Source organism: Scyliorhinus canicula, chromosome 9 (genome assembly GCF_902713615.1).
Source record: "Scyliorhinus canicula chromosome 9, sScyCan1.1, whole genome shotgun sequence".
NCBI classification, from domain to species: domain Eukaryota; kingdom Metazoa; phylum Chordata; class Chondrichthyes; order Carcharhiniformes; family Scyliorhinidae; genus Scyliorhinus; species Scyliorhinus canicula.
Window position 1 is genome coordinate 43,801,725 of NC_052154.1, and position 24,787 is coordinate 43,826,511.

At 42.6% G+C, this 24,787-nt stretch overlaps 1 protein-coding gene across 1 annotated transcript; it reads right to left on the minus strand.

Annotated features, from left to right (window-relative positions):
• Positions 1–894: 894 nt before the first annotated feature.
• Positions 895–24,564, minus strand: pop4 (POP4 homolog, ribonuclease P/MRP subunit). Its single transcript, XM_038806626.1, is given in 9 exon segments — positions 895–1,322; positions 2,971–3,072; positions 5,129–5,190; positions 16,294–16,371; positions 17,961–18,022; positions 18,025–18,173; positions 18,176–18,185; positions 18,634–18,686; positions 24,516–24,564. Coding segments are annotated over 9 exon segments (660 nt in total). The 5' UTR covers positions 24,523–24,564; the 3' UTR covers positions 895–1,185.
• Positions 24,565–24,787: the final 223 nt, after the last annotated feature.

Here is a 24,787-nt window from a genome sequence, read left to right on the forward strand (position 1 = left end):
GGATTTTCTCAGTAACTTGATTGCACTGTTAATGTAAGCCTACTTGTGGCACTAAGAAAATGATTCCTTCTATACCTGTAACATCGCCGTTATCTATCTGGCGCGGATACAATCGATCCATGTCATTACAAGACAAATGTGCTCTGATGTTCCTTCTGGCCAGCCTCCTATCCTGCAGCCTATGTATGCTAAACAGTTTATGAACTCTGCTGCCCATAAACTGGTACCAAAGATCATTCACCCAACGTGCCTGTATTCACTGGCCTGCATTGGTTCAATCATAATGTTCTCATATTTGAATTCTTCCTTGCCCTTGTCCCTCAACTCTATCACCTCCAACATCACAATCTTACGTGAACTCTTTTGTGGTTTCCAGCCTCTGAAAATCCTCCTTTCATCCCACTATCAGCAGTTTACGCAATCTTTTATTTTTATAAATGTAGAGTGCCCAATTATTCTTTTCCAAATAAGGGCCAATTTAGCATGGCTAATCCACCTAACCTGCACATCTTTTGGTTTGTGGGGTGTACCCACGCAGACACGGGGAGAATGTGCAAACTCCACAGACAGTGACCCAGGGCTGGGATTGAACCTGGGACCTCAGCGCCATGAGGCAGCAGTGCTAACCACTGCACCACCTGCCGGCCAAATTTATGCATTCAACCAGGTAGGCCTCTTGCTGTGGAACCCCCCCCCGTTTCCTGCCTTTTCAACAGCCTCCATAAAATTCACCTATTTTACCAAGCTTTTGGTCACTCCCCACCCCTGAATACCTCCTTTGTTACTTTATTTCTTCTTATGCCTCTGCGAAAGATACTGGGATTATTTCAATGTTAAGGGCATGTAAATATAAGTTGTTGGTGCTTTCAACATAAAAAATAATTACATTTTGGCTTTTATGTTTTAATAAATTTTAATGAAACCAAACATATTTTCAATATGTGGTAACTCACTGTCTGAAAAGATGATGTATATTCAGACACATATACAGAATGCTGTGACAAATTCTTTCATTGCTCAGAAATTGCACTGCAAGTTTAATAAAGAAACCCATGCAGACAAGACGATTGATACATGTTCCCACTGATAGAACTGAACACGCAGGCTAATCTCTTTTCAGTGAAACTGTGTCAAGGAATCAATGACTTCAGTTGTTATTGGACCATCAGCTGCACCGCCCTGGATTTAAAGGTCTATACTTCCTTTCCCTTTAAATTTTTTAGCGGAACGCTCACTTGCTCTCAGTTGAAACTTGCTGCCGTAGATATAGGAAACAAAGCCATCGATTTCCACACTGAAGACACTGTTTTGCTTGGGAATAACTGGGTCGGAGAAGGAGAATAAGATGAAGTACGTGGAACGACATGCAAAATCCAATTTTTAAGTTAGTTAAATTCTTTTGTATTTTAATACTTTACATCACAAGTTATACTTTAATAAAAATATGCTGGTGAAAGTGATGTCACTGCCACTGCAGAATCGATTTCTTAAGAAATAACAACAACATTTACAACTTATAGATATAAAACAAGGAATAATTAATATCTGGGAATGATTATAAACTATTTGAAGAATCTGTACAAACCCAGACCATCAATTTACGCTTTGCAATCCACCAATTATCCACATAGGGCTTCCAGTTTAACTGAAATTATGGGCTACAGAATTTTACAAGGGGGTCAGCTCCATACACAAAGCTTGCACTGCACTAACTGCAAATTACTGCGCAGAACAGGCTAAGCAGAACATTATTTTAGCTGAATTATTCTTCAGTTACCTCACCCAGAAATAAACTGACCACAGGGGATCCTGTTTTGAGGAACTTTGTCACAGGACTGAGGTATGATTTTCAATAATATGCTCCGTTAAAGTTAACTTTTACTCAGTAGGTTCTGAAGTCCCTTGCAGCTGAGGGCAGAGTGGATATGTGCATTAAACAAGACACACCAGCTTGTGGACTGCACTACTTACGTCTCACTTTAAGCTGCAATAATAAGTGTTAAAGCATCCCCTCAGGTTTAAATCAAAACAAAATATTTTGGATGAAACAGAAAGTTCTGGAAAAACTCAGCAGGTCTGGAACCTCTGCAGAGTGAAAAACAAGAGTTAAATTTGCGAGTACAAAATGACTATTCTTTGGAGTTGAAGAGAGGTAGAAATCAGTGCCAACGGGTCACATTGGACTTAAAATGTTAATTCTCTTCCTCCCTCCACAGATGCTGTCAGACCTGCTGAGTTTTCAGCACTTTGTTTTTCCCTCAGCTGGGCTGATTAATTTGATACACATCAGGAGTTAGTGACTAGGATACTTTATTTGTAGCTGGTTTAATTGCCCAATCCCAAGACAGTAAATGGCGTCAGCAATCAAACTGCTGTTTATTTGTTCAGTTAGGAAATTAGAACAAAGAAACACAAGGCCAGTCAGTTTTGTGAAAGAGCCGGTCTTAGGAAGAATCAGTTCTCTCATTTTTAAGGTCATAGCTGGTCAGAAACTGTATTTACCAAATATGACTCAGTTGGCTGCACTCTTATATCTAAGACACATTGGATTTAAGTCCCAATTCAGACTCAAGCATAAAATTCAAGGCTGATGCCCCAATCCAGTACTGAGGAAGTGCTGTGATGAAGATGCTGTCTTTCAGATGAGATTTTAAACAGTCATTGTCTGCTACAAAAGATTTCATGGCACTATTTGAAAAGGTGCAGATTAATTATCCCTATAATTCTAGCCAATATTTATCCCTAACCAAACCAAGTCTAAGTCAAAGAGTCAGTAGACAATATGCTAAATAAGTCTTTAGAAGATTGAAGAAATAAACATTGAAACATCAGTTTATTCTATTCATTTATTCCAGGGTTTTATTGCTATGACTCAATGCCATATTATAATGCGACTTGAGATAGGGCAGTCAAACTAAAGTTTTCATTGTAAAGGATGTACTTAGGGGGCAGGTCCGAAATTTACAGTACCTTTGAGCTTATTTTCCTCCGTGATAATCTTGAATATGTGTTTCATTTCCTGAAGAATAATTCCTGTGACCCCGACATAGGAGGGACATTTGGATTTTGTCACTGTAATGTAAACAGAATTTTAAGAAAAATCTGATCACCAAAGTTTTTAGGTGAAGTTTTTTTTATGCTGATACAATGATAAATAGAATCAGTACTTGCACATGTGCACTTTGCAAAAATAAATTAAATTTACATTTCAGAAACCTGTAGGATCTAATGATTATCGAGGAAAAATCAGACCCTTGTGGGCAGTGTGAGAGCTGGTGACAGACATGTTGATCGCACCATCTCATAAATCAATACACAAATCTTTAAAAATCAAAATATTTGAGATAAGAATCAGGAGTTGCAATTTCTTTGCAAACATAAACCAATTGGTTGACAGTTGGTTTCTGAATCTCATTACTAGCTTATTTAATCTCAAAGAGGTTAAAAATCTTCACAAAAAAATGCATCTGAAAATGATTTCAATTTTTAAAAAGTTATGACCGTTATCCTCAAACCTGTTAAAGGATAACCTCTCCCACCAGAGTGGAATGCTACAGCCCAGTGCCTGATGATAACATCCCTCAGGCAATCCTGTATTCATATCTTAAACTTGCACACTGCCTGCCAGGTAGGCCAAGATTAAGGTTCAAGGGTTCCTTGAAGGCAAAACTCAAGAAATGTGTCTTGTCCACAAGACGGGGAGAAAATTCTCAAGAGACAACTACCTGGGGAGCAATCTCAAGTAGTGGCGTTGTTTCCTTTGAAAAGCAGAGATTACAGGCAGCGATGACCAAAAGTTAGAAAGACTCGACATACAGTCCCAACAAAATTAGACAATTCATCCTTTCATTGTGGAAAGCCATGATGGTTTGCAATCGGGCTCCACAAACACATGAGAATGCACAGAGGACTTATCTATGCACGCAAGAAATGGATGTCCTCCATAACTGACGCCTATGCCTACTTATTAGAAGAGCTATACAATTAGTCTACTCCTGTGCTCTTTTCCTAGACTTTCAATTGTTTTCCCCTTCATATATTTGTCCAATTCCTTTTGAAGGTTACTACTGAATCTGCTTCCATCATTTCAGGTAAAATATTCCAGATCATAATCATATTCATGATGGGGAAAGGAATATAAATGCTAATAAGGCTGGATGGAATATAATAGAAGGCGCTTCTATTATTGTGTGGTACAAGTAGAATTACAATTTAGGGCTGTGCCATCCAAATTATGCCTCTTAATATTAGCTTCCTAGGATCACTGGAGGGATTATTTTCCATAATATCTAAATCTATGTACAACTGATCTTTTAAACAGCACATTGGAGGGACAACATTTTTTTAAAAAACTGTCAATGGGGTAGGTTGTAATATCCTTTATACCTTTTCTTAAAAATAAAAGGGAACTTTTTTTGATCTTTCACAATATATTCTGTTTTCTTCTCAGCTGCCTTTGGAACTTGCTAGGATACTGTAGTTCAACAGTAGCAAGAATCAACGCACAGGGTAGAGAAATAACTTAGTGTTTCTTCGGCAAAGTCCTAAATATCATTTGCAGCTGAAATCCAGATCATGAAATCATGTAGCACAGGAACAGACTATACAATCCAGAGTTTGCGTCTAATCTTTCGAAGAGCAATCTAGTTGTCCCACTTCCCTGCTTTTCTCCATATTGCTACATATTCTTCTACTTCAATTATTTATCCAATTCCCTTTTGAAGGCTACTATTGAAATTATATTTATCCCTTTGGCAATGCATTCCAAACCTGAGCCACCCGTGAATACGTTTTTCCTCAAGTCGCCTCTGGTTCTTTTGAGATAATTGTTTCAAATTTGTACCCTCTGGCTAATGACAAACAACTGGGAGCAGTTTCTCTTTATTTCTTCAATCTCTAAACCTTTTATGATTTTAAACATCTGTAGCAAATCTCCTCTCAGCCTTTCCTGCCTTAGAGAAAATAACCTCCGCTTCTCCAGTCTAATTTGTACAAGTTAGATGGGTTGTACACTATAGCTATGATGCTACCTACATATAAACTTAATCCACGCTCTGTATATTAGGGTTTACCTTCCTTGCTGTCGAATTGGCATAATTTACTTACTAACAAACCAATCTATGTGTACCTGTCACAATGGCACCATGAAAATCTGCTTTTAGCAGTTTGGTCTGAATCATCTGTGTCTGCCTGCAAACATAAGAAGAAAGCACGGCAATCAAGGGGTATGTTGGCAATGGATTACACAATAAATCAGTTGTTATTCAATGGGTATTACCAGGAACCTGAAATAGCATGAGCTGGATTCTCCGCCAGTGGGATGCTCAGTTTTGCCAACAGCCCGGGGGTATCCCAACACTGTCCCACAATGGGAAATCCCATTGGCTGGCTGGTGTAACGGAGCATCCCGCCAGAAATGGTGCGGCAGGGCGGACAATCCAGCCCCATTTCTTTTAACGCTAATTTACCTCAAGTCAAAAGTAAACTAAACCTTTGCGAATAAATCAAACAATATTTTTAGAAGGATTTCAGCGTTTAAGAAATGTAAGGTGTGATTATCAAATTCTATATAACCTCCTTAACATAGCTGTCAGTGCATTCTGACCACTTGCATATTTGTTCCAATCCCTTTGAGAAAGATATTCAAATTTCACGTGGCTGACTTGAAGGATTACATAAGAATTCAAGTTTTAAGAGTTTTACTGCAATAAACAAACTAAAAGCAACATTGTCTAAACACTGTCCAGTAGACAACTTACTCTGAAGTAAGAAATGATTCTCCATTTAACTTTTGGAAGATAGAAAATCCCCTTCCTTGATTATACTTTATTCTGTAAGAATATAAGATGTAAGAACAGAAGTACGCCACTGGGCCCATTGAATCGGCTCCGCCATTCAATGAAATCATGTCTCATCCAATATAATTCTCAACTCTACTTTCCCGCCTTATCCCCATAACCTTTAATTTCAATACTGATTAAAAATATGTCTATCTCAGCCTTGAACATATTTAACGACCCAGCCTCTATACCTGTCTGCGGTAAAGAATTTCACAGGTCCACTACCCTCTGAAAGAAGAAATTCCTCCTGCTCTATAGGTGGCACTATATTCTCCAAAACTATTCTCAGCTCCCGAAAGCATGCTTCCTTTTCCCTTTATGAGCTGGATAACTTCCAATCCCTAAACTGACTTTTATGGTAAGGGATGAATTAGAGATTCTTCCCTCTAGACAAGCTAATTGAATCTTCCAATCACATTTAAATCCTCACAAACCGGTCTTTTCAATTTGAGCATGAGACCCCATGTGTTTCACGTTGCCTGTTTTTGTTTTGGCAGAAGCGTTAATCCAAATATGTTTAAATTGTGGAGAAGAGGACATAAGGTGCTTCCATTATGTGTTGTACACGAAAGGGGATGTTAGAGCTTTGATTTTGTTTTCAGGATCAGATTTTCTCTGATCAAGGTGCAGAACTAGCTGCTTCATATCTTTAAATCTTTATTGTCACAAGTAGGCTTACATTAACTCTGCAATGAAGTTACTGTGAAAAGCCTCTAGTCACCACAGAGGGAGAGTTCAGAATGTCAATTCACCAAATAACACGTCTTTCGGGACTTGTGGGAGGAAACCGGAGCATCCCGAGGAAATCCACGGGGACAACGTGCAAAACTCCGCACAGACAGTGACCCAAGCCGGGAACCGAACCTGGACCCCGGAGCTGTGAATCAGCAGTGCTACCCACTATGCTACCATGCTGCCCCCATGCTCTCTTTCTTCCAGATTCTTGTAGACTGACTGTAGAATCATAGAATACCTACAGTGCAGACAGAGGCCCATTCAGCCCATTGAGTCTGCACTGACCCTCTGAAAGAGCATCCTACCCAGGCCCACTCCCCCACCCCATCCCTGGAACCCCACCTAAACGTTGGACACTTAAGAGGCAATTTTGCACGGCCTAATCCAGCTAACCTGCACATCTTTGACTGTGGGAGGAAACCGGAAAGAAACCCATGCAGACACGGGAGAATGTCAGTCGCCCAAGGTCAGAATTGAACCCGGGTCCCTGGCACTGTGAGGCAGCAGTGCTAACCACCGTGCCTACCATGTTGCCATGTCTGAAAGGTTCAGAAATCTTTTAAGAAAAACTTCTAAGCTGATATTAAAATTCTTTCCTATCAAAATGGCCTATCTCCAGGTCACCGTGAATTACATGAGCCAGGTAAAAGTGATTAACTATTTTCTAATTCCCAACTCCATTCTACCTTGGAATTAAATAGACAGTTAATATATAACTCTTCACAAAACCTAATTCTTAATACCTCTCCTGTGACTTGGGGCCTAACAGTTTATCTACCGTCAACACAGCTGACCCGGTCATTATTTACAGGTGTGACCATCTTGCACCTTCTTCCTAATAATCAACTTGGACTCCCTTTGTACTTCTAATAACCAAGCCACAAAGGCTTGTTGTTGGGAAGAATTCAAAACAGGTCATGGCCATTAAATTTCGGCTTTGCCATGAATTCCATGAGAGAACAAAAAAGACTGGAAAATGCTTATTCCATTCAGGCTTTACATCATAAAAACACATTTATTAAGTTGCTTTTTTAAAAATGATTTTGCCTTGCTAACAAAAATGTGACGGCCAGGTTTTGGCAAGGGGGTGGGGGGATGTCAGCTCGACCAAAGTGTTGGCCAGGGTAGAGGAGGGAAGCAGTGTAGAATACTGGGCTAGACCATCAGTTTGGGGGTTGGGTTAGAGCGCCAAGCCCAAGCTTCAGCCAGGCGCAGAGAAACAGCTCGCTGGGTTCAACGGTCGTCTAGGGGTGGCTACAGTCTTCTAACAGGTGGGCACAAGCCCCGAGGACAAAACTGGCACTAATCCAGCACAAACTGCCACCAAGCTTAGGCTACAACAAATGGTGTTGGAAATAGAAAAAAATGTTACAGTAGTGCAGGAGATTGTCTTCAAAATTGGGACGAAGAAAAGAGGGATCCTTTTAATTTGTACTGAACAGTTTTGTCCCTAACCTGCGAAGTCTAGAGACACTTAAGTTATTTTGCATCAGTATTTCCAATGTTAAAATCTGAAACTACATAGCAAAAAAACAAACCTCAGCTAATAAAGTAGTTGGTGAGTATGCAGCTCACCAAATCAAAAAGTAGCCCTCAAAAGAATTTTCACAGGAGGCCTGGGAAAAGAATATTTCGACCCCTGCCCAGACTTGACTAATCAATTATGAACTGGGCAGCATGGTAGCACATTAGTTACCACAGTTGCTTCACAGCTCCAGGGTCCCAGGTTTCGGTTACTCACTTGTGCGGAGTCTGCACGTTCTCCCCGTGTCTGTGTATGTTTACTCCAGGTGCTCCGGTTTCCTCCCACAGTCCAAAAATGTGAAGATTAGCTGGATTGGTCATGGTAAATTGCCCCTTAGTGTCCCAAAAAAAGGTTAACTGGGGTTACTGGGATAGGGTGGAGGTGTGGGCTTATGTAGGCTCTTTCCAAGAGCCGGTGCAGACTCGATGGGCCAAATAGCCTCCTTCTGCACTGTAAATCTATGAACTGACTGTCTGGCTCCCCTCTTCCATGGTACATATACACGATCTCATCCAAACTCTGCTGCCTGTACCAAATCCCACTCAATTATCATCCTCATGCTCATGACCTACATTGGTTCCTGGTGCACTGGTTCACCCAACACCCCAAATTTAACGTTTGCATCCCTGTATTCAAATTACTCCACTATATCGTCTCTCCCTTTCTGTAACTTCCTCCATCCTATAACCTTTAGGGAACTCTTGTGTTCCTCCAAATCTGGGGCGAAATTCTCCAACCCCCCAGCAGGGTCGGAGAATCGCCTGGGGGGCGCCTAAAATCCCGCCCCCGCCGTGGCAGGATTCTCCGCCACCCGGGTAGTGGCTGGTGGCGGAATCTCGCCACTCCGATCGGAGAGGCCCCTGCGGTGATTCTCCGGCCCGGATGGGCCGATAAGTCCCACCGCTGGGAGGCCTCTCCCGCCGCCGAGGTTTAAACCGCCTCTGGAACGGCGGGCTCAGCGGCGCGAGCAGGCCCCCGGGGTCCTGGGGGGGCGGGGGGCGATCGAACCCGGGGGGTGCCCCCACGGTGGCCTGGCCCGCGGATCGGGGCCCCCCGCTCAGGACTCCGGGCCAGTGCCCTGGCTGCACTATTTTCCTCGCAGCCGCCACGGCCTTCGCCACGGTGAAGCGGAAGAGAACCCCATATCGCGCATGCGCTGGCAGTGACGTCAGCGGCCAGCTGCCGCTGACGTCACTGCCGGCGCATGCGCGGGCCGGCGAAAGCCTTTCGGCCAGCCCCCGCTGCCGGGGGCGCCAGTTTTTTGCGCCGGTGTTCTGGTGGCAACTGCTCCAGCGCGGGGCTGGCCCCAAAGGTGGGGAGACACAGGTGAGGGTACTTAATGGGAGAGGGCCAATTACATCCAACTTAACAGAAAACTGGGAATGTGGATTGGGAGGGCTATTTGAGGGCAAATCCACATCTGACATGTGGGAGGTTTTTAAAGGCCAGTTGATTGAAGTGCAGGACAGGCATATGCACTCAAAAATGAAGGATAGAAATGGCAGGATTCGGGAAGCATGGATGACAAGGTAAATTGTAAGCTTAGTCAAAAGGAAAAAGGAAGCAGACGATAGGTCTCGGCTTCTAAAAACTGACAACGCCCTTGAGGAGTACAGTGAAATTAGGAAGGAACTTAAACGTGGAAATAGAGGGCTAAAAGGGGCCACAAAATGTCTTTAGCAAACATGGTCAAGGAGAATCCCAAGACATTTTCTGCATATATTAAGAGCAAGAGGGTAGCAAGAGATTGAGTAGGCCCACTTAAGGACAATGGAGGGAGGTTATGCGTGAAACCACAGGAAGTGGGTGAAATTCTTAACGAGTATTTTGTATCGGTATTCACCAGGGAGAAGGACATGACGAATGTGGAGGTCAGGGATAGGTGCGTGAACTCTCTTGAGAACGTCAATATATCAAAGGAGGAAGTGTTGAGTATCTTAAATTGCATTTAAGGTAGAAAAGTCCCTGGGGCCGGATGGGATCCATCCCAAGTTATTGCTGGAGTCAAGGGAGAAATAGCTGGAGCCTTAATATATCTTCGCATCCTATTTTTTTTTTTTGAAAATCTTTTTATTGGCTTTTCTCATATTTATAAACAGTTGTTGTGCATATTCATTACATTTTTCTTACCTGCGCTAATATACGTTATTTTACAGAGAGGTTTATTTTGTCCTTCACTTAACTAACTCGATGTACATTCTGTTATCCTATGGATTGGTCAATGATTCCACCCCCCCCCCCCCCCCCCCCCCCCCTCCGCACCCCCATGGCTTCAGCACCCTTCCTCTTCTCTTGTGGTTTCCCCACCTTCCTTCTGCAAACCCCCCCCCACCACCCCCAGGTTGCGCAGTCCTTTGGTTCTTCATCTTTGTTTTTTCCCTGGCTTACTCCTCGTTGTTGACCTTCCAGGTTTTGGAACAGGCCGACAAACTGCCCCCAAGTATCCAGGAAGCCTTCCTCTGACCCTTGGATGGCATACTTAATCTTCTCCAGGTGGAGAAATTCCGAGAGGTCAGCGAGCCAGTCTGCAGCTTTGGGTGATGCTGCCGATCGCCAGCCGAGCAGGATTCTCCGGCGTGCGGTTAGGGAAGCGAAACGAAGGGCATTGGCCCCCTTCCCCATGTGTAACTCTGGCTGCTCCGATACCCCGAAGATTGCCACTAATGGGCATGGCTTCACCCCCACAACCCTGGACATTGCCTCGGAGAAGGCTGTCCAGAACCCTGCAAGCTTGGGGCAAGCCCAAAACATGTGGGTGTGGTTGGCCAGGCCCATCTGGCATCGCTCACATTTGTCCTCCACCTCCGGGAAGAACCTGCTTATTCGGGTTCTGGTCAGGTGTGCTCTGTGCACCACTTTGAGCTGCATTAGGCTTAGCCTTGCGCAGGAGGAGGTGGAGCTCACCCTGCTCAGTGCTTCGCTCCAGAGTCCCCACCTACCTCTGTCCCCAGTTCGTCCTTCATTTTTGTCTTGTCCTGCCCAGTAGTGTTCGTGCTCTGTCCAGTATCTGTCCGTATATTTTCCCACATAGCCCCCCCCCTTCTCGCTGCTTGTGCCTATCAGGTCCTAGTGTATTTTCTGGGGCTCCGGGGTACCCTACTGTCTATTTGCGGAAGTGTTTTATTTGGAGGTGTCTCAATTCCTGTCCTTTTGCTAGTTTCCACTTCCTCGTCAGTTCATCCAGTGTCGCAGTCTGCGTCCTATATAGATGTCCCCGACCGTCAGTGTGCCCCCCGTCCCTCCTCCATCTTTCGAAGATGGTATCTAGCATGGCTGGGGGAATCTGTGATTGCCGTAGATGGGGGCCATTTTGGTTGACCCGAAGTGCTGTCTCAACTTGGTCCACGTTCTCAGCGTGGGCGGTACCACTGGGCTCATTTTGTATCTTACTGAGGAGAATGGGAGTGTTGCTGTAGCCAGGGCCTGGAGGGTTGTTCCTTTACAGGATGCCTCCTCCATTTGTTCCCAATCTGTATCGGGTTCTTGTACCCATCCCCTCACTGTTTCTGCCGTTGCAGCCCAGTGGTAGTATTGTAGGTTCGGTAGGGCCAGCCCCCTTTGACTTTTCCTCTTTGCAGTGTCGGTTTGGGAATTTTCGGGTTCTTGTGTGGGAACCACACAAACGCTATGGTTAGACGGTCTACGTTTTGGAAAAAGGCCTTGGGGATGAAGATCGGGATGGATCTAAACAGGAAGACGAACCTTGGCAGTACGTTCATCTTGATCGTCTGCACTCTTGAGCCCCACGGTTGAAGGTCTTTTCTTACTTTCTCCACCAGGCTGGTCAGGTTCCACTTGTGGATCTGTGTCCAGTCTCTGGCTATTTGGATCGCCAGGTAATGGAATCTGTTCTGGACCGTTTTGAATGGACCCTTTAGCTCTGTCCCTCCCCCTTTTGGGTTCACTGGGAATGCCTCGCTTTTGCCCAGGTTAAGTTTGTAGCCCAAGAAGGTTCCAAACTCTTTCAGTATTTGCAGTATTGCTTTCAGTCCCTCCGTGGCTTTGAGACAGAGGAGCAGGTCATCTGCATAGAGTGAGACTCTGTGCTCTCTGTCTCCTCTCCGGATTCCCTTCCAGCTTTTTGCATCCCGCAGGGCTGTCGCCAGAGGTTCGATCGCGAGCACGAACAAGAGTGGGGACAGGGGCAGCCCTGTCTTGTTCCTCTCTGTAGCTGGACGTATTCAGAGCTGGTGATGTTAGTTCGGACACTTGCTTTGGGAGCTTTGTACAGGAGCCTCACCCAGGAGGTGAATCCTGCTCCTAGCCCAAACCATTCCAGTACCTCGAGGAGGTAGTTCCATTCGACTCTATCTTCACATCCTCTTTGGCCACAGATGAGGTTCCATTCGACTGGAAAATGGTCAATGTTATTCCCTTGTTTAAGAAAGGAAGCAGGGAGAATCCAGCAAATTATAGGCCGGTGAGCCTGACATCAGTGGTGGGGAAGCTTTTGGAAAAGATACCGAGGGACAGGATTATGCTCATTTGGAGGAAAATGGACTAGTTAGTGACAGGCAGCATGGCTTTGTACGGGGAAGGCCATGTCTCACCAAAAGAGAAAATTCTGGAAAATATCAGCAGGTCTGGCAGCATCTGTAAGGAGAGAAAAGAGCTAACGTTTCGATTCTAGATGCCCTTTGTCAAAGCTCACCAACTTGATTAAGGTTTTTTTTGAAGAGATGAAAAAGAAAATTGGCGTTTGACAAGTTCCCACATGGCACACTGGTGCAAAAACTAAAATCACATGGGATTCGGGGTAGGCTGACTAGTTTGATACAGAAAACAGAGAATGGGGTGGAAGGGTGTTCTTTGTGGAACACCTCTGCTCAATCCAGAAGCATGACCCTGACCTTCCGCTTGCTGCCATTAGAATTCACCACCTTGCTCTCAGGCTCACATTTCTGTCCTCGGCCTCCCACTATAGCTAGTGGTGTCCGCAGGGCTTAGTGCTTGGACATCTGTTGTTGTAGTATATATAAATGATTCTGGAGGAAAATGTGGATGGTCTGATTGGTAAGTTTGGGATGACACGAAGATTGGCGGAGAGTTGCTGATAGTGCCGAGGTTTGTCAGAGGATACAACAGGATATAGATAAATTGGAGACGTAGGCACAGAAATGGCAGATGCAGTTTAATCCGGACAAATGCACGGTGATGCATTTTGGAGGATCAAATCTAGGTATGAATTATATTGTAAACGGCTGAACCCTTAAGAATATTAACATAGACAGGGATCTGGCTGTGCAGGTCCACAGTTCCCTAAATGTGGCAACACGGGCGGCCAAGGTGATTAAGAAGGCATATGGCATGCTTACATTAATCAGCCGGGGCATTGAGTACACGAGTTGGGAAATCATGTTTGCAACTATATAAAACCTTGGTTAGGCTGCAGTTCTGGTCACCCCATTATCAGAAGGATGTGGAAGATTTGGAGGGAGTGCACAAAAGTCACCAGGATGTTGCCTGGTTTCGAGGGTGTTGGTTATGAGGTGAGGTTGAATAAACTTGGATTTTTTCACTGGAAAGACGGAGACTGAGGGGAGGAGACCTGATAGAGGTCTACAAAATTATGAGAAGCATAGATGGGGTGGTTAGCAGATTGTCAAGGATGTGTGGAGCAGGCACATTCGCAACATGTATTGGACGGATACATAAATAGGGAGGAATTAGATGGAAACGGACCGAGAAAGGGCAGAGGTTTTTTTTTTTTAGTTAGTGTATCATAATCAGCACAGCCTGGGAAGGCCAGAGGGCCTGTTCCTGTGCTGTACTTTTCTTTGTTCTTTGTCCCTTCAATCCCACCACTGGCAGCCTTGTAGACCCGAAGCAGTTGCCTACCCAATTCTCTCTAGTTTCTCACCTTCTTTAAGAACTTCCAGAAATCTGACCTTTGTCCAAACTTCCCTACTGATATCTCCTTCTTTGGCTCTGTGTCAATTTCTGATTGATTACACTTCTATGGAGGTGTTATATAAATACAAGTTGTTGTTTTATATATAATAACGTGATGCAGGGAGTGCCTCCTGTCTGTTAAAATGTTGTATCAGTTTATGTAAATACTTACACAATCTATTTACTAAATGCTTGAAAACTCCAGTCTGAGTAAGTAGCTAAAAGCTGGAAAATAAAAGACTGAAATAAGACCGCTTATTATGTTTGATAATCCTACTTTATCAAAACATGGCACTACTTAAGTCTCAAGGGCAGTAATTAAGTTTGAAACGGCTTATAAACGTTACTATATAGATTTTTCTTTACAATTGATGGACCATCATTCTTCAACCTTGAGCCCAAAGCGCAAACAGGTGCCTCTAGTTTCAGAATTCATCTATGATTATTAGATTATTATATTAAGAGGGATCAATTCAGAAAAATTCCCAGTAACACAAGTCCAGTTGTCCGATGAGATAAAGGCAATTATGAGCTTGCTGAAATCTACTGAATCATTTTTGCAAACTGGAGGAGGGAAAGTTAAATATTCACCAGCAGCAACACAGGACAATTGACATCTCATTAAAAGAGCATCCATCTGGAATATATTTAAAATCTTAAGTCTGCGAGCAGAATGTAATTTTTCCGTGTTACAAATGAATGAAATGAAATGAAAATTGCTTATGTCACGAGTAGGCTTCAATGAAGGTACTGTGAAAAGCCCCTAGTCGCCACGTTCGGTGCCTGTTCGGGGAGGCTGGTACGGGAAATTTCCAATCTCCACATCTATAAGGGGAATTTTCTATATAATTTTCTCACTCTATTGCCAGTTAACAGTTTTCTGGCACACCTCAGTTTTTGCACCTCCAGTCCTCCACCCTTCAAAGCAGAGAAATAGGCTGCAGTCAATGCTACATCTCTGCTTTCCAAAGCACGGTATATTCTACTATCCTATATAATATTATATTAATTTAATATGGAACATAAGGTCAGAAGATATTAGCTTTTAAAAATGAGGGCTGAATACCTCATATTCCTCTGTCCTCTAACCTGTTATCTCAAGACCACGCTTATTTACAATTCCTTCCAATGTTTTTCATTATAAACTCCAATATCTCAATTATAATGAAAATAGCCCTGTAAATCTCACAAGCTATCATTATTACTTCACTCAGGGAGATACTAGTGTCATCAGTGGTATGATGGTGCAATAATAATGTGTCACGCTTACAAGATAATTGCCATTATAAATGTAGATTATAGAATGCAAATGTAAAAATAAGGACAGAAAGCGGGGACTGGATTAAGTCAGTATATTCTGGTCCAATCATTCCTCCAATAAACCTCACTTTACCTGAACACCCACAATAAAAGGTGTGTAATTACCAGCATGGCCAAGTATTAATTTTTTTAAAAGTTTGACAAAACAATTGTTGTTTATATACGAGATGCAACAGAACAAATTATAAACTACTGAGATAATACCTTAAATAAAGAATGTCCCATGAATCCCAGGCAGAAACGGGGAGAATGCACAAACTCCACACGGACAGCGACCGGGGGCTGGCATCGCACCTTGGTCCTCTGCGCCGTGAGGCAGCAGTGCCACTGTGCCGCCCAACATTTTACCTCCTTCTTCCCATCAGTAAAGCGAGCAATAACCTGGGTTCACTGTCATATTGGCGGCACGGTAGCACGATGGCTGGCATTGCTGCTTCACAGCACCAAGGTCCCAGTTTGATTCCCGGCTTGGGTCACTGTGCAGAGTCTGCATGTTCACCCCGTGTCTGCGTGGACTTCCTCTGAATGCTTGGGTTTCCTCCCACAAGTCCCGAAAGACGTGCTATTAGGTAATTTGGACGTTCTATATTCTCCCTCCGTGTACCCCGAACAGGCACCAGAATGTGGCGACTAGGGGCTTTTCACAGTAACGTCACTGCAGTGTTAATGTAAGCCTACTTGTGACAATATAGATTATTATATTGCTGCTTAATATTTTTGTAAGACTTCTGCACTGGGTGAAGGCAACAGTTAAAGACTGGAGCAAAATTAATCTGCTGTGTTCTGTGGAACATCTTTATTGTAATTTGACCTCAAATAGTTCAATCAACTTAAGAATCAGTGCTGTAGACACTAATTAAACATTGTGCGATCACTGAGATTTCCAATACGGCAATATCTTAATATCTTCTGCATTGCACGTAAGAAAGGAGACTTTCCAGTCTCACAAATGTCATTCTATAGTGCAAGTGCTGTACTTACATGTCAGGTTTTAAACCATTGCACAAGTCTCGAATATATTGCTTCCACAAGTCATGCAAAGGGAGAAACAATTCATATCTGGAAAAAATGAAATAGTTCAGATTAGCATTTTAACATCTATGGATTAAAAATGTCTGAATCATGCCATTTCAAGGCAAGAATCAGCACTACGTTCAACCTCCTTGATTGCAGGAGAAAATGTACCTGATGCAGAATTTGAACAGTTCACAATGCAGAACAAGCTTCGCGGCCACGTTGCAAAAATTGTATTAAATTGTTTATGCTTAAAAGTTAAGAATTGTGAACTCAAGGAGTTTTGCTTCTTGCATTTCTCATCCAGACAAGGACAGAATTAATGCAGTGGGCAATATCTGCCAAGCATTTGCTAACATAACCTCAGAACAAATCCTGATGAATGAAATAGAATGTCTTTTGCTCAATTACACAGTATAGTAAGTGGTCAATGAGAATTTTCAAAGCCTCAGTTACAAAGGAATGCCATTACAAGTTTGAATACAATTTACTTGCGTATAATTACCACCAACCTCCAATTGCAGTTTATTTTTGAAAATAAACTTAGAGCACCCAATTATTATTTTTTTCAATAAGGGGCAATTTAGCGTGGCCAATTCACCTACCCTGCACATCCTGTTGGGTTGTGGGGGCAGACACAGGGAAAATGTGCAAACTCCAGATGGACAATGACCTGGGGCCTGGATTGAACCTCGGTCCTTGGCGCCGTGAGGCAGCAGTGCTAATCATTGTGCCACCGTGCCGCCCTAATTTTTTTAATTTATAATTCATCCATGGTTTTTTTAAATCAATTTTCTGCTTCTCAGTTTATATGATCTTCAGGATGGAAAGCAGACCTGATTGAAGGATTTCATCCGAAGCATCAATTCAGATCATTATCAAAGGATAAAAGGACATGTTCAGAATAAGATAGGTTACCTAGGAATCTTGGAGATGATGTCCACCACTAATCAGAGGTGTTGTACCTCAGATGGGGCGTCATGGTAGCACAGTGGTTAGCACTGTTGCTTCACAGCGCTAGGGTCTCAGGTTCGATCCCCAGCTGGGTCACTGTCTGTGCAGAGTCGCACATTCTCCCCGTGTCTGCCAGGATTTCCTCTGGGCGCTCCGGTTCCTCCCACAAGTCCCAAAAGATGTGCTTGTAATTTGGACATTCTGAGTTCTCTCAGTGTACCTGAACAGGCGCCGGAGTGTGGTGACCAGGGATTTTTCACAGTAACTCCATTGCAGTGTATTGTAAGCCTGCTTGTGATACGAATAAGATTAGTAATATTTAAGTTCATTGAAATGCAAAATGAAATGAAAATGAAATGAAAATCGCTTATTGTCACAAGTAGGCTTCAAATTGAAGTTACTGTGAGAAGCCCCTAGTCGCCACATTCCGGCGCCTGTTCAGGGAGGCTGGTACGGGAATTGAACCGTGCTGCTGGCCTGCCTGGGTTTGCTTTAAAAGCCAGCTATTAGCCCAATGTGCTAAACCAGCCCAAACTGAATGCATGTAGAACCCGGACGCAATGCATGTCTGGTGCAGCATAAATCAATTTTGCAGTAGTTTATTTGCCTTTGTAACTGTACCAACACTGAAAACCACCATCAGCAGAAAAAATGTCTCAACATAAACGTGGCTTGGCTACCTTTGTTGTTCTGGTTTGAGCTCAAATATTCTCAATTCTCGCCTTTCTTTGGCAAGACAGACACTTTGTTTTTCTCCTCTTCTCTTTTCTTGCGCTTCTTTAAGAAATGTTCGAGATAACAGCTTTTCTGTATCAAACGTTCCTGAATCTGCTCAGCGCCCAACCGTGGTAAACTGTGCTTGAGAAAGGCATTGACAAATGCTTCAGCCTGTTGGATCCCTGAGGCTGTCAAAAGGAAGTTAGGAATTACTTGGAAGCTGCAGACAACTTTGCACCAATGTTGGTAACTGCAATGCACAAACAAATGTTGTTCGGCTTCAATGACTATAGCTCCAAACATAAAATCATTCCAGTCATAAATCCATGATTGCAAATAGATTGGCTTAAAATTGCACAATTCCTAGTAGTGTGTATACTTGTGCAAAATACAAGATACAAGGTATAAGCAACAAAAAATTTAAGCTTTACACCTAGCCAATCAATATGCCATAGAAGAGGAATATGATTTCCAAATATAGTAACATTTAAAGTCTGACGTATATTATATTCACAATGAACATGCTTTCGGCAAAAAACTGCTCAATTTACATTGAGTTCAAGCAATAATCATGTTGGTCTCAGGATTGCCAAGAAAGAAACACCAGAGGGCAGCAGAAACCAGAAAGTAGCATACCTGAATGTCCAAGTGATCTGTCTCTTTCACAGAAATTGTACTGTAAACAATATCTTTAAAAAGGGAAACAAAGAACCTCAATTAAACTGGGTGAAAAGATGGCAACAAGAATAGACTAGATAGACGGGTCTGTTATTTAATCATGTTAAAAATACAGTTATTTCAAGCAGAAAGACAAATTATACAGAAGGCAAACCACATATTTATTCCACTAATCAAAAATATCCTGCTGGGATAGATGGCAAAAGTGGCAAACAGTGTAGAAACCTATAAATAAAACATTACCAAAGCTACAAAACAAAACCTTGAGTCCTATAAAGATCAGAGGTAGAGTGACTTACTGAGATTCATGGACAAGACAACAAATCTGCTGGGTTGGGAATAAATATTTTCCATTATCTCCACCCCTCAAGTCCTGTCAAGCCCAAGCTAAGATGCTTAACTCAGCACAGATCAGAGGCTGAACCTGGACCTGCTTTGTCTGTTTGACTTAGTACCACAGTGGGCACACCAGCTGAGTCATCAGGAAGATGTTACTGCATGTCTAAGAAGGATTCATGACATTTCCTGGGGCTTGACGCTAGATATGGTAAATTAATGTATCTGTCTACTCTAGACCAGACGGAAAAAAACTTTTTTTTTTGTAAACAGGGGTGAGGAAAGAGGGAGGAGGAAATAACCACAGGCTCGGATTTAAACCCGTGGCAACATTTCTGGCAAGTTGCATACTACAATATTTTATATTACTTTTTCCAAAATGGATTTAAAGCATTAAAAATAATTCCACCAAATTGAGATGATATTTGATTCAGTCGGTAGGTCCTGCATTTAACTGTTCTTTATATAAGTCCCTTTGAAGCTTTCACTTCAGTCATCTGCCTACGAAGACCTGTACTTGTTTAAATTAAATTGTCCAATTTGCCAAACACATCAAGTTCAGCGATTCACAAAGCATGGCAAACAACTCCTTTAATGCTCTATTGCACTCTCTGAGCAAATCAAAAATCAATTCAAAGCTAAGGAGAGTAATTTAAAGCTTAATTTTATTGCCTAACGAGTTTGTCATCAAATAAAACTTGTAAAGCACTAATTACAGAAAATAATTCCAGAATTAATTGGTGTTTTGTCCAGATTCAATCTAAGGCTACATCAATCACGGACTGGACAGAGCCAGTCGGGTTTCTCCTACATCAGCACATTTTCTGGCCCTATTCTCCAAGTGTAGAATTAAGCATTTGAAAAACTTATTTTTAAAAACTTTATTCGCCCAGTCAGATCTGAGCACTTCAATAAATAGAACATTAAATAATAAGTGGTACATTTATTAGAACTAAGCCACAATTAATGTTGGTGCAGAAACCACTTATACCAGCCACATTTCGGGAATCCTAGGATATTAAAAAATCAAAAAGCCCATTTCGTGCAATCATGGACCCAAGTATTGATATTTGCAAATCCAATCAAATTTAGACAAAATCTGCTTGGGGAGAAGGGATAAGGAAAATGGGGGAAAAAATTAAATGAGTAGTTTACCCAACGTTAAATATCTATCATGAAGACAAGCAATTTATTCACATTATATTATATGAATATGTTTCATGTCCAATATTTCTTCACAAATGAGCTCCTCAACAAAATTATCACAATGCATTGGAAGACACTTAGCCAAATGAACCACACTATTGCTCTCATATTCAATCTGACATTTCTGACAGAACAAATAAGGGGAAGGGCGGGAATGGAAAGGAACAATTTGTTTGATATCTTGAGCATTGGAAAAGGAGGAGCATGTCTACTTGATTAATTTGCCAGACATTTTCCTTGCATTTTAATTAAAGAGTACCAGGTTTTGGTTGATCGGTCACTTTAATTTTCTTCCAAGATTAAAATTCTCACTAAACTGCAGATCCATGACATTAGGGATGTTCGGTTCATTATGAATGTTTTATTAATGAACTATGAGCCGACCAGCAAAGTCTCCAAAAGCACAGAGTGCTAAAATATTAACATTTGCACTTATTTAGAACTCAAATACAAATGTTTTGGTTTGCGCCAAGTGCATAATATAGTTGTGTACTACAAAATGGTATTGAGCTATTGTTCACCCACACATTCCAAGGGAAATAAAATAAATCCCTCACTACTTCTGACTGTTTCCCGTTAATTAGCCACTGTTACTGGATTATTGAACCTCAGGTTTCCACTTGCTGAGAAAGCACACATTGCTGTGACAGGAGAACAGTCACTTCAAAAACAGACTAAATTGCTATAGATAAAATTAATTGCCGTAGCTTGGTCAACACCCACCCATTTAACAAAACAAATATTACAGTAAACATGTTTACTAACTGAGAGTTAAGAGTAGTTTGGTGATTTATTCCAATACCAGTACAGAAAGAAAAACTGGCACATGTCTTATACGATTTGTCACAAAGTCACAACTCCAAAGTCATGAAGGCTTATTTATAGAGTGAGAATATTTCAAAGAGATGAACATAAATGCATGAGAGAAAATAAGTGATTGAGTGAATTATGGCTACAGCAGTTATGTGAAATTAATTGTCGGCAGTCTTTCCTGGTTTACTTACACAGTAACTACTTACATGCATATAGGTATTTATTAACTGACTATAAATTAAACAAGTTTTGTTTCAAAAAGAAAATTACTGTTTAAATGTAGATTCTAGAGAAGGGCAAAATATGTAATGATTTGTGAAGAAAAAACAACCGATTGTGTAATTGTTTTACTATCAAAACTGCTCGCTCTTCCTCCAAACATTGATGACTAACACTGTGAAATTATAGTTAAAATGAAGAGGGTTAATCAGTTATTATGGCACCGAGGGAGGCCAATCAGCCCATTGAGTTCATGCTGTATCCACAGGAAGCAATGGATTTTTAAAAATTCATATTGTTACAACACCCTGGGCTAGTGCATGGATAATTCCGACCCCGCTTGACTTGGTCACAACACAAGTGAAATTAGATGTTATTTTAACTTGACTGAGCCCAACAAAATGCAGTCACCAGGTTTGTAAATTTAAAACAAAAGCCTTTTTATTATTTAACAGTAATGCAACTAAACTGACAAAAACGTAACTACCTAATATTCCTTATCCTGGAATATCCTTTCCTGCAGCGTATGAGGTAGACAACGTAGGAGGTAGACCACGGCACCACACAACCCTGCCATGCCAACCTCTAAGAGGTGCTAGATCATCAACATGGGTACCACCATTACACGCGTGAACACCACCCACCAGGTAGGCAGTACATACTCGTGCGCCTTGGCCAACGCTGTCTATCTCAGACGCTGCAGGAAAGGATGTCCCGAAGCGTGGTACATTGGTGAGAACATGCTGCCCTGCAGCAACGGATGAACGGACATCATGCGACAATCGGTAGGCAGGCATGTTCCCTTCCAGTCGGGGAACACTTCAGCAGTCAAGGGCATTCAGCCTCTGATCTCCGGGTAAGCGTTCTCCAAGGCGGCCTTCAGGACGCACGACAATGCAGAATCGGCGAGCAGAAACTTATAGCCAAGTTCCGCACACATGAGCACGTCCTCAACCGGGACCTTGGATTCATGTTGCATTACATTCACCCCCCCCCCCCCCACCATCTGGCCTGGGCTTGCAAAATCCTACCAACTGTCCTGGCTTGAGACAATTTACACCGGATTAACTTGTGATTATCCCTCTCTCCAGTCGCTCCGCCTGGACATAAAAAGACTTAACTACCTGCAAAGACTTGCATTCAAAGTATCATCTTGCATCACTGACTTTGTCTATATATGTGTTTCCGGAACCCACCTCTCCAGTCACCCGAGGAAGGAACTGCGCTCGGCAAGCTAGTGATTCAAAACAAACCAGTTGGACTTTAACCCAGTGTTGTAAGACTACTTACAGGATGTAAGAAAAGGTGCACCAAGGAAAGCAAATTAAATTGCGATGAGACAAGTTAAGGGATTTGGGTGCCCTCGTGCTTGAGTCACAGAAAACGAGCATGCAGGTGCAGCAGATAATGAGTAAAGGAAATGGAATGCTGACATGCAGGTGCAGCAGATAATGAGTAAAGGAAATGGAATGCTGACATGCAGGTGCAGCAGATAGTGAGAAAAGGAAATGGAATGTTGACATGCAGGTGCAGCAGATAATGAGTAAAGGAAATGGAATGCTGACACGCAGGTGCAGCAGATAATGAGTAAAGGAAATGGAATGCTGACACGCAGATGCAGCAGATAATGAGTAAAGGAAATGGAATGCTGACATGCAGGTGCAGCAGATAATGAGTAAAGGAAATGGAATGTTAGCATTTCCAGCAAAAAGAATAGAGTATAAAGAAAAGGAAGTGTTACTGCAACAAGACATTGTAAGACCGCACTTGGTTAGAGTATTGTGTGCAGTTTTGGTCCCCTTGTTTGAGGAAAGATGTAGTGGCATTGGAGGCAGTTGAGAGGAGGCTCACAAGATTGATTCCAGAGATGAGGGGTTTGTTGTATGAGATTGAACAATTTTAGCCTATGTTCTCTCACGTTTGGAAGAATGAGAGATCGAATTGAGGTATACAAAATGCTAAAAGGTATGGATAAAGTGGAACATGGAGCTGATGCTCTGCTTGTGAGGCATTCTAAAACGAGTGGTCATAATTTTAAGAATAAGAGGTGGCAATTTTTTTTAAAAATTGAGGAAAGACTACTTCTCCCAAAGGATTGTGAATCTGTGGAATTTGCTAACACAGAGTGCAGTGGATGCAAGGACAGTGAGTAAATTTGAGGAGATGGAGAATTTTTAATTGGTAATGAATTGAAGGGTTATGAAGAATGGTCAGGACAGTGGAGTTGAAGCCAGAATGGGCTCAGCCATGATCACATTGAAGGGGTTAGGCTCTGGGGGCTAAATTGCCTATTCCCACTCCTATGTAGTGTTCTAGGGAGATGTTCTGGCTGATTTTGCAGTCCAGCTCTTGGTCTGTAACATTGTAGGTAGCAGATGAGGAACATATTAGCGGAGCAGACTCAATGGGCCGATGGCCTAATTCTGCTCTTATATGATTTTATGAAGTCCAAAACATGGTTTTAAGAAGGTATTTTGAAACAAGAGAGGGCAGCATTAAGGAAGTTACCGAGGGGGAGGGAAATATCTACATGGATAGTGGAACTGAGAATGAAGAGTACTCCACGTAGCTGACAGATTACTGAGGTACAGTGGAGTCAAATCACAAAGTTTTAATAATGGGTGTCTTTAAATCAGAACTTTTTTTTTGTTATAGTTGTGGACAGTGAAAGCTTCAACGTTGAGCCTCAAAATAACAGTAATTTCAGAGTTTCAGTAGGAGAAAAGAAAGATTGAGGCAAGCAAACGTTTGGGCGGTGATAGAAAACAGTGGACCAGGCAGGGGAAAGGATAGCTCGGATCAGGATTACAAGATTCCACGCTATGAGTTTCAGTCTCGGGTTGTAACCAGGAAAGTTGTAGCTAAGGTTACACCCAGAAAGATATTAGCTACAAGTGAACAACATGGCTTCGAATTGACAGCTTATTCTGGAGGAAATATTCATCCCATCATCTCGAAATGCTAAATGAGCAGGTGGCGATGAAGAAATATGGAAGCTGGGTACCAGGCTAGAGATGAAGAACGAAGCTGTGGCCGTCTATAAAGATTGAGACTGAGGTAATTGAGGTGAGGTTGCCATTCACTTCGGGCCTGTTGGCCGCCTCGAGTTAATAAGCAGCGTGGGAAACAGGAGGGGTGATTTGGGGACGAGGAAATCTCTAAACTGCACCGATATTCTGATCTATTAAAAAGCAGCGACCCCGAGTGTGAAGGGGAGGAGGAACTTAGTCCATCGGTGAGACCCGCGGCTCACAAAAGCAACCTACTGTCCATGGCGCGATGCGATGACCTCACTCGTGGCGCATTAAAATGACGTCAGACAGAAAGCCAGCCGGGCGACTATAATCTCCGTGCGTAGCAGCAGGCGCGTGATGACGTCGCGCGCATGTTCCAGGGACCCCGGAAACCATGGTTACAGTGATGGGGGCCGTCACCATGGAGAGCTTTGTTCCATGGTAACAGTCGGACTCCCAACTGTCACCATCCCTGCAAGCAAACCTGAGCCTGTGTCTGAGCATCTGACAAAATGGTCCCACCA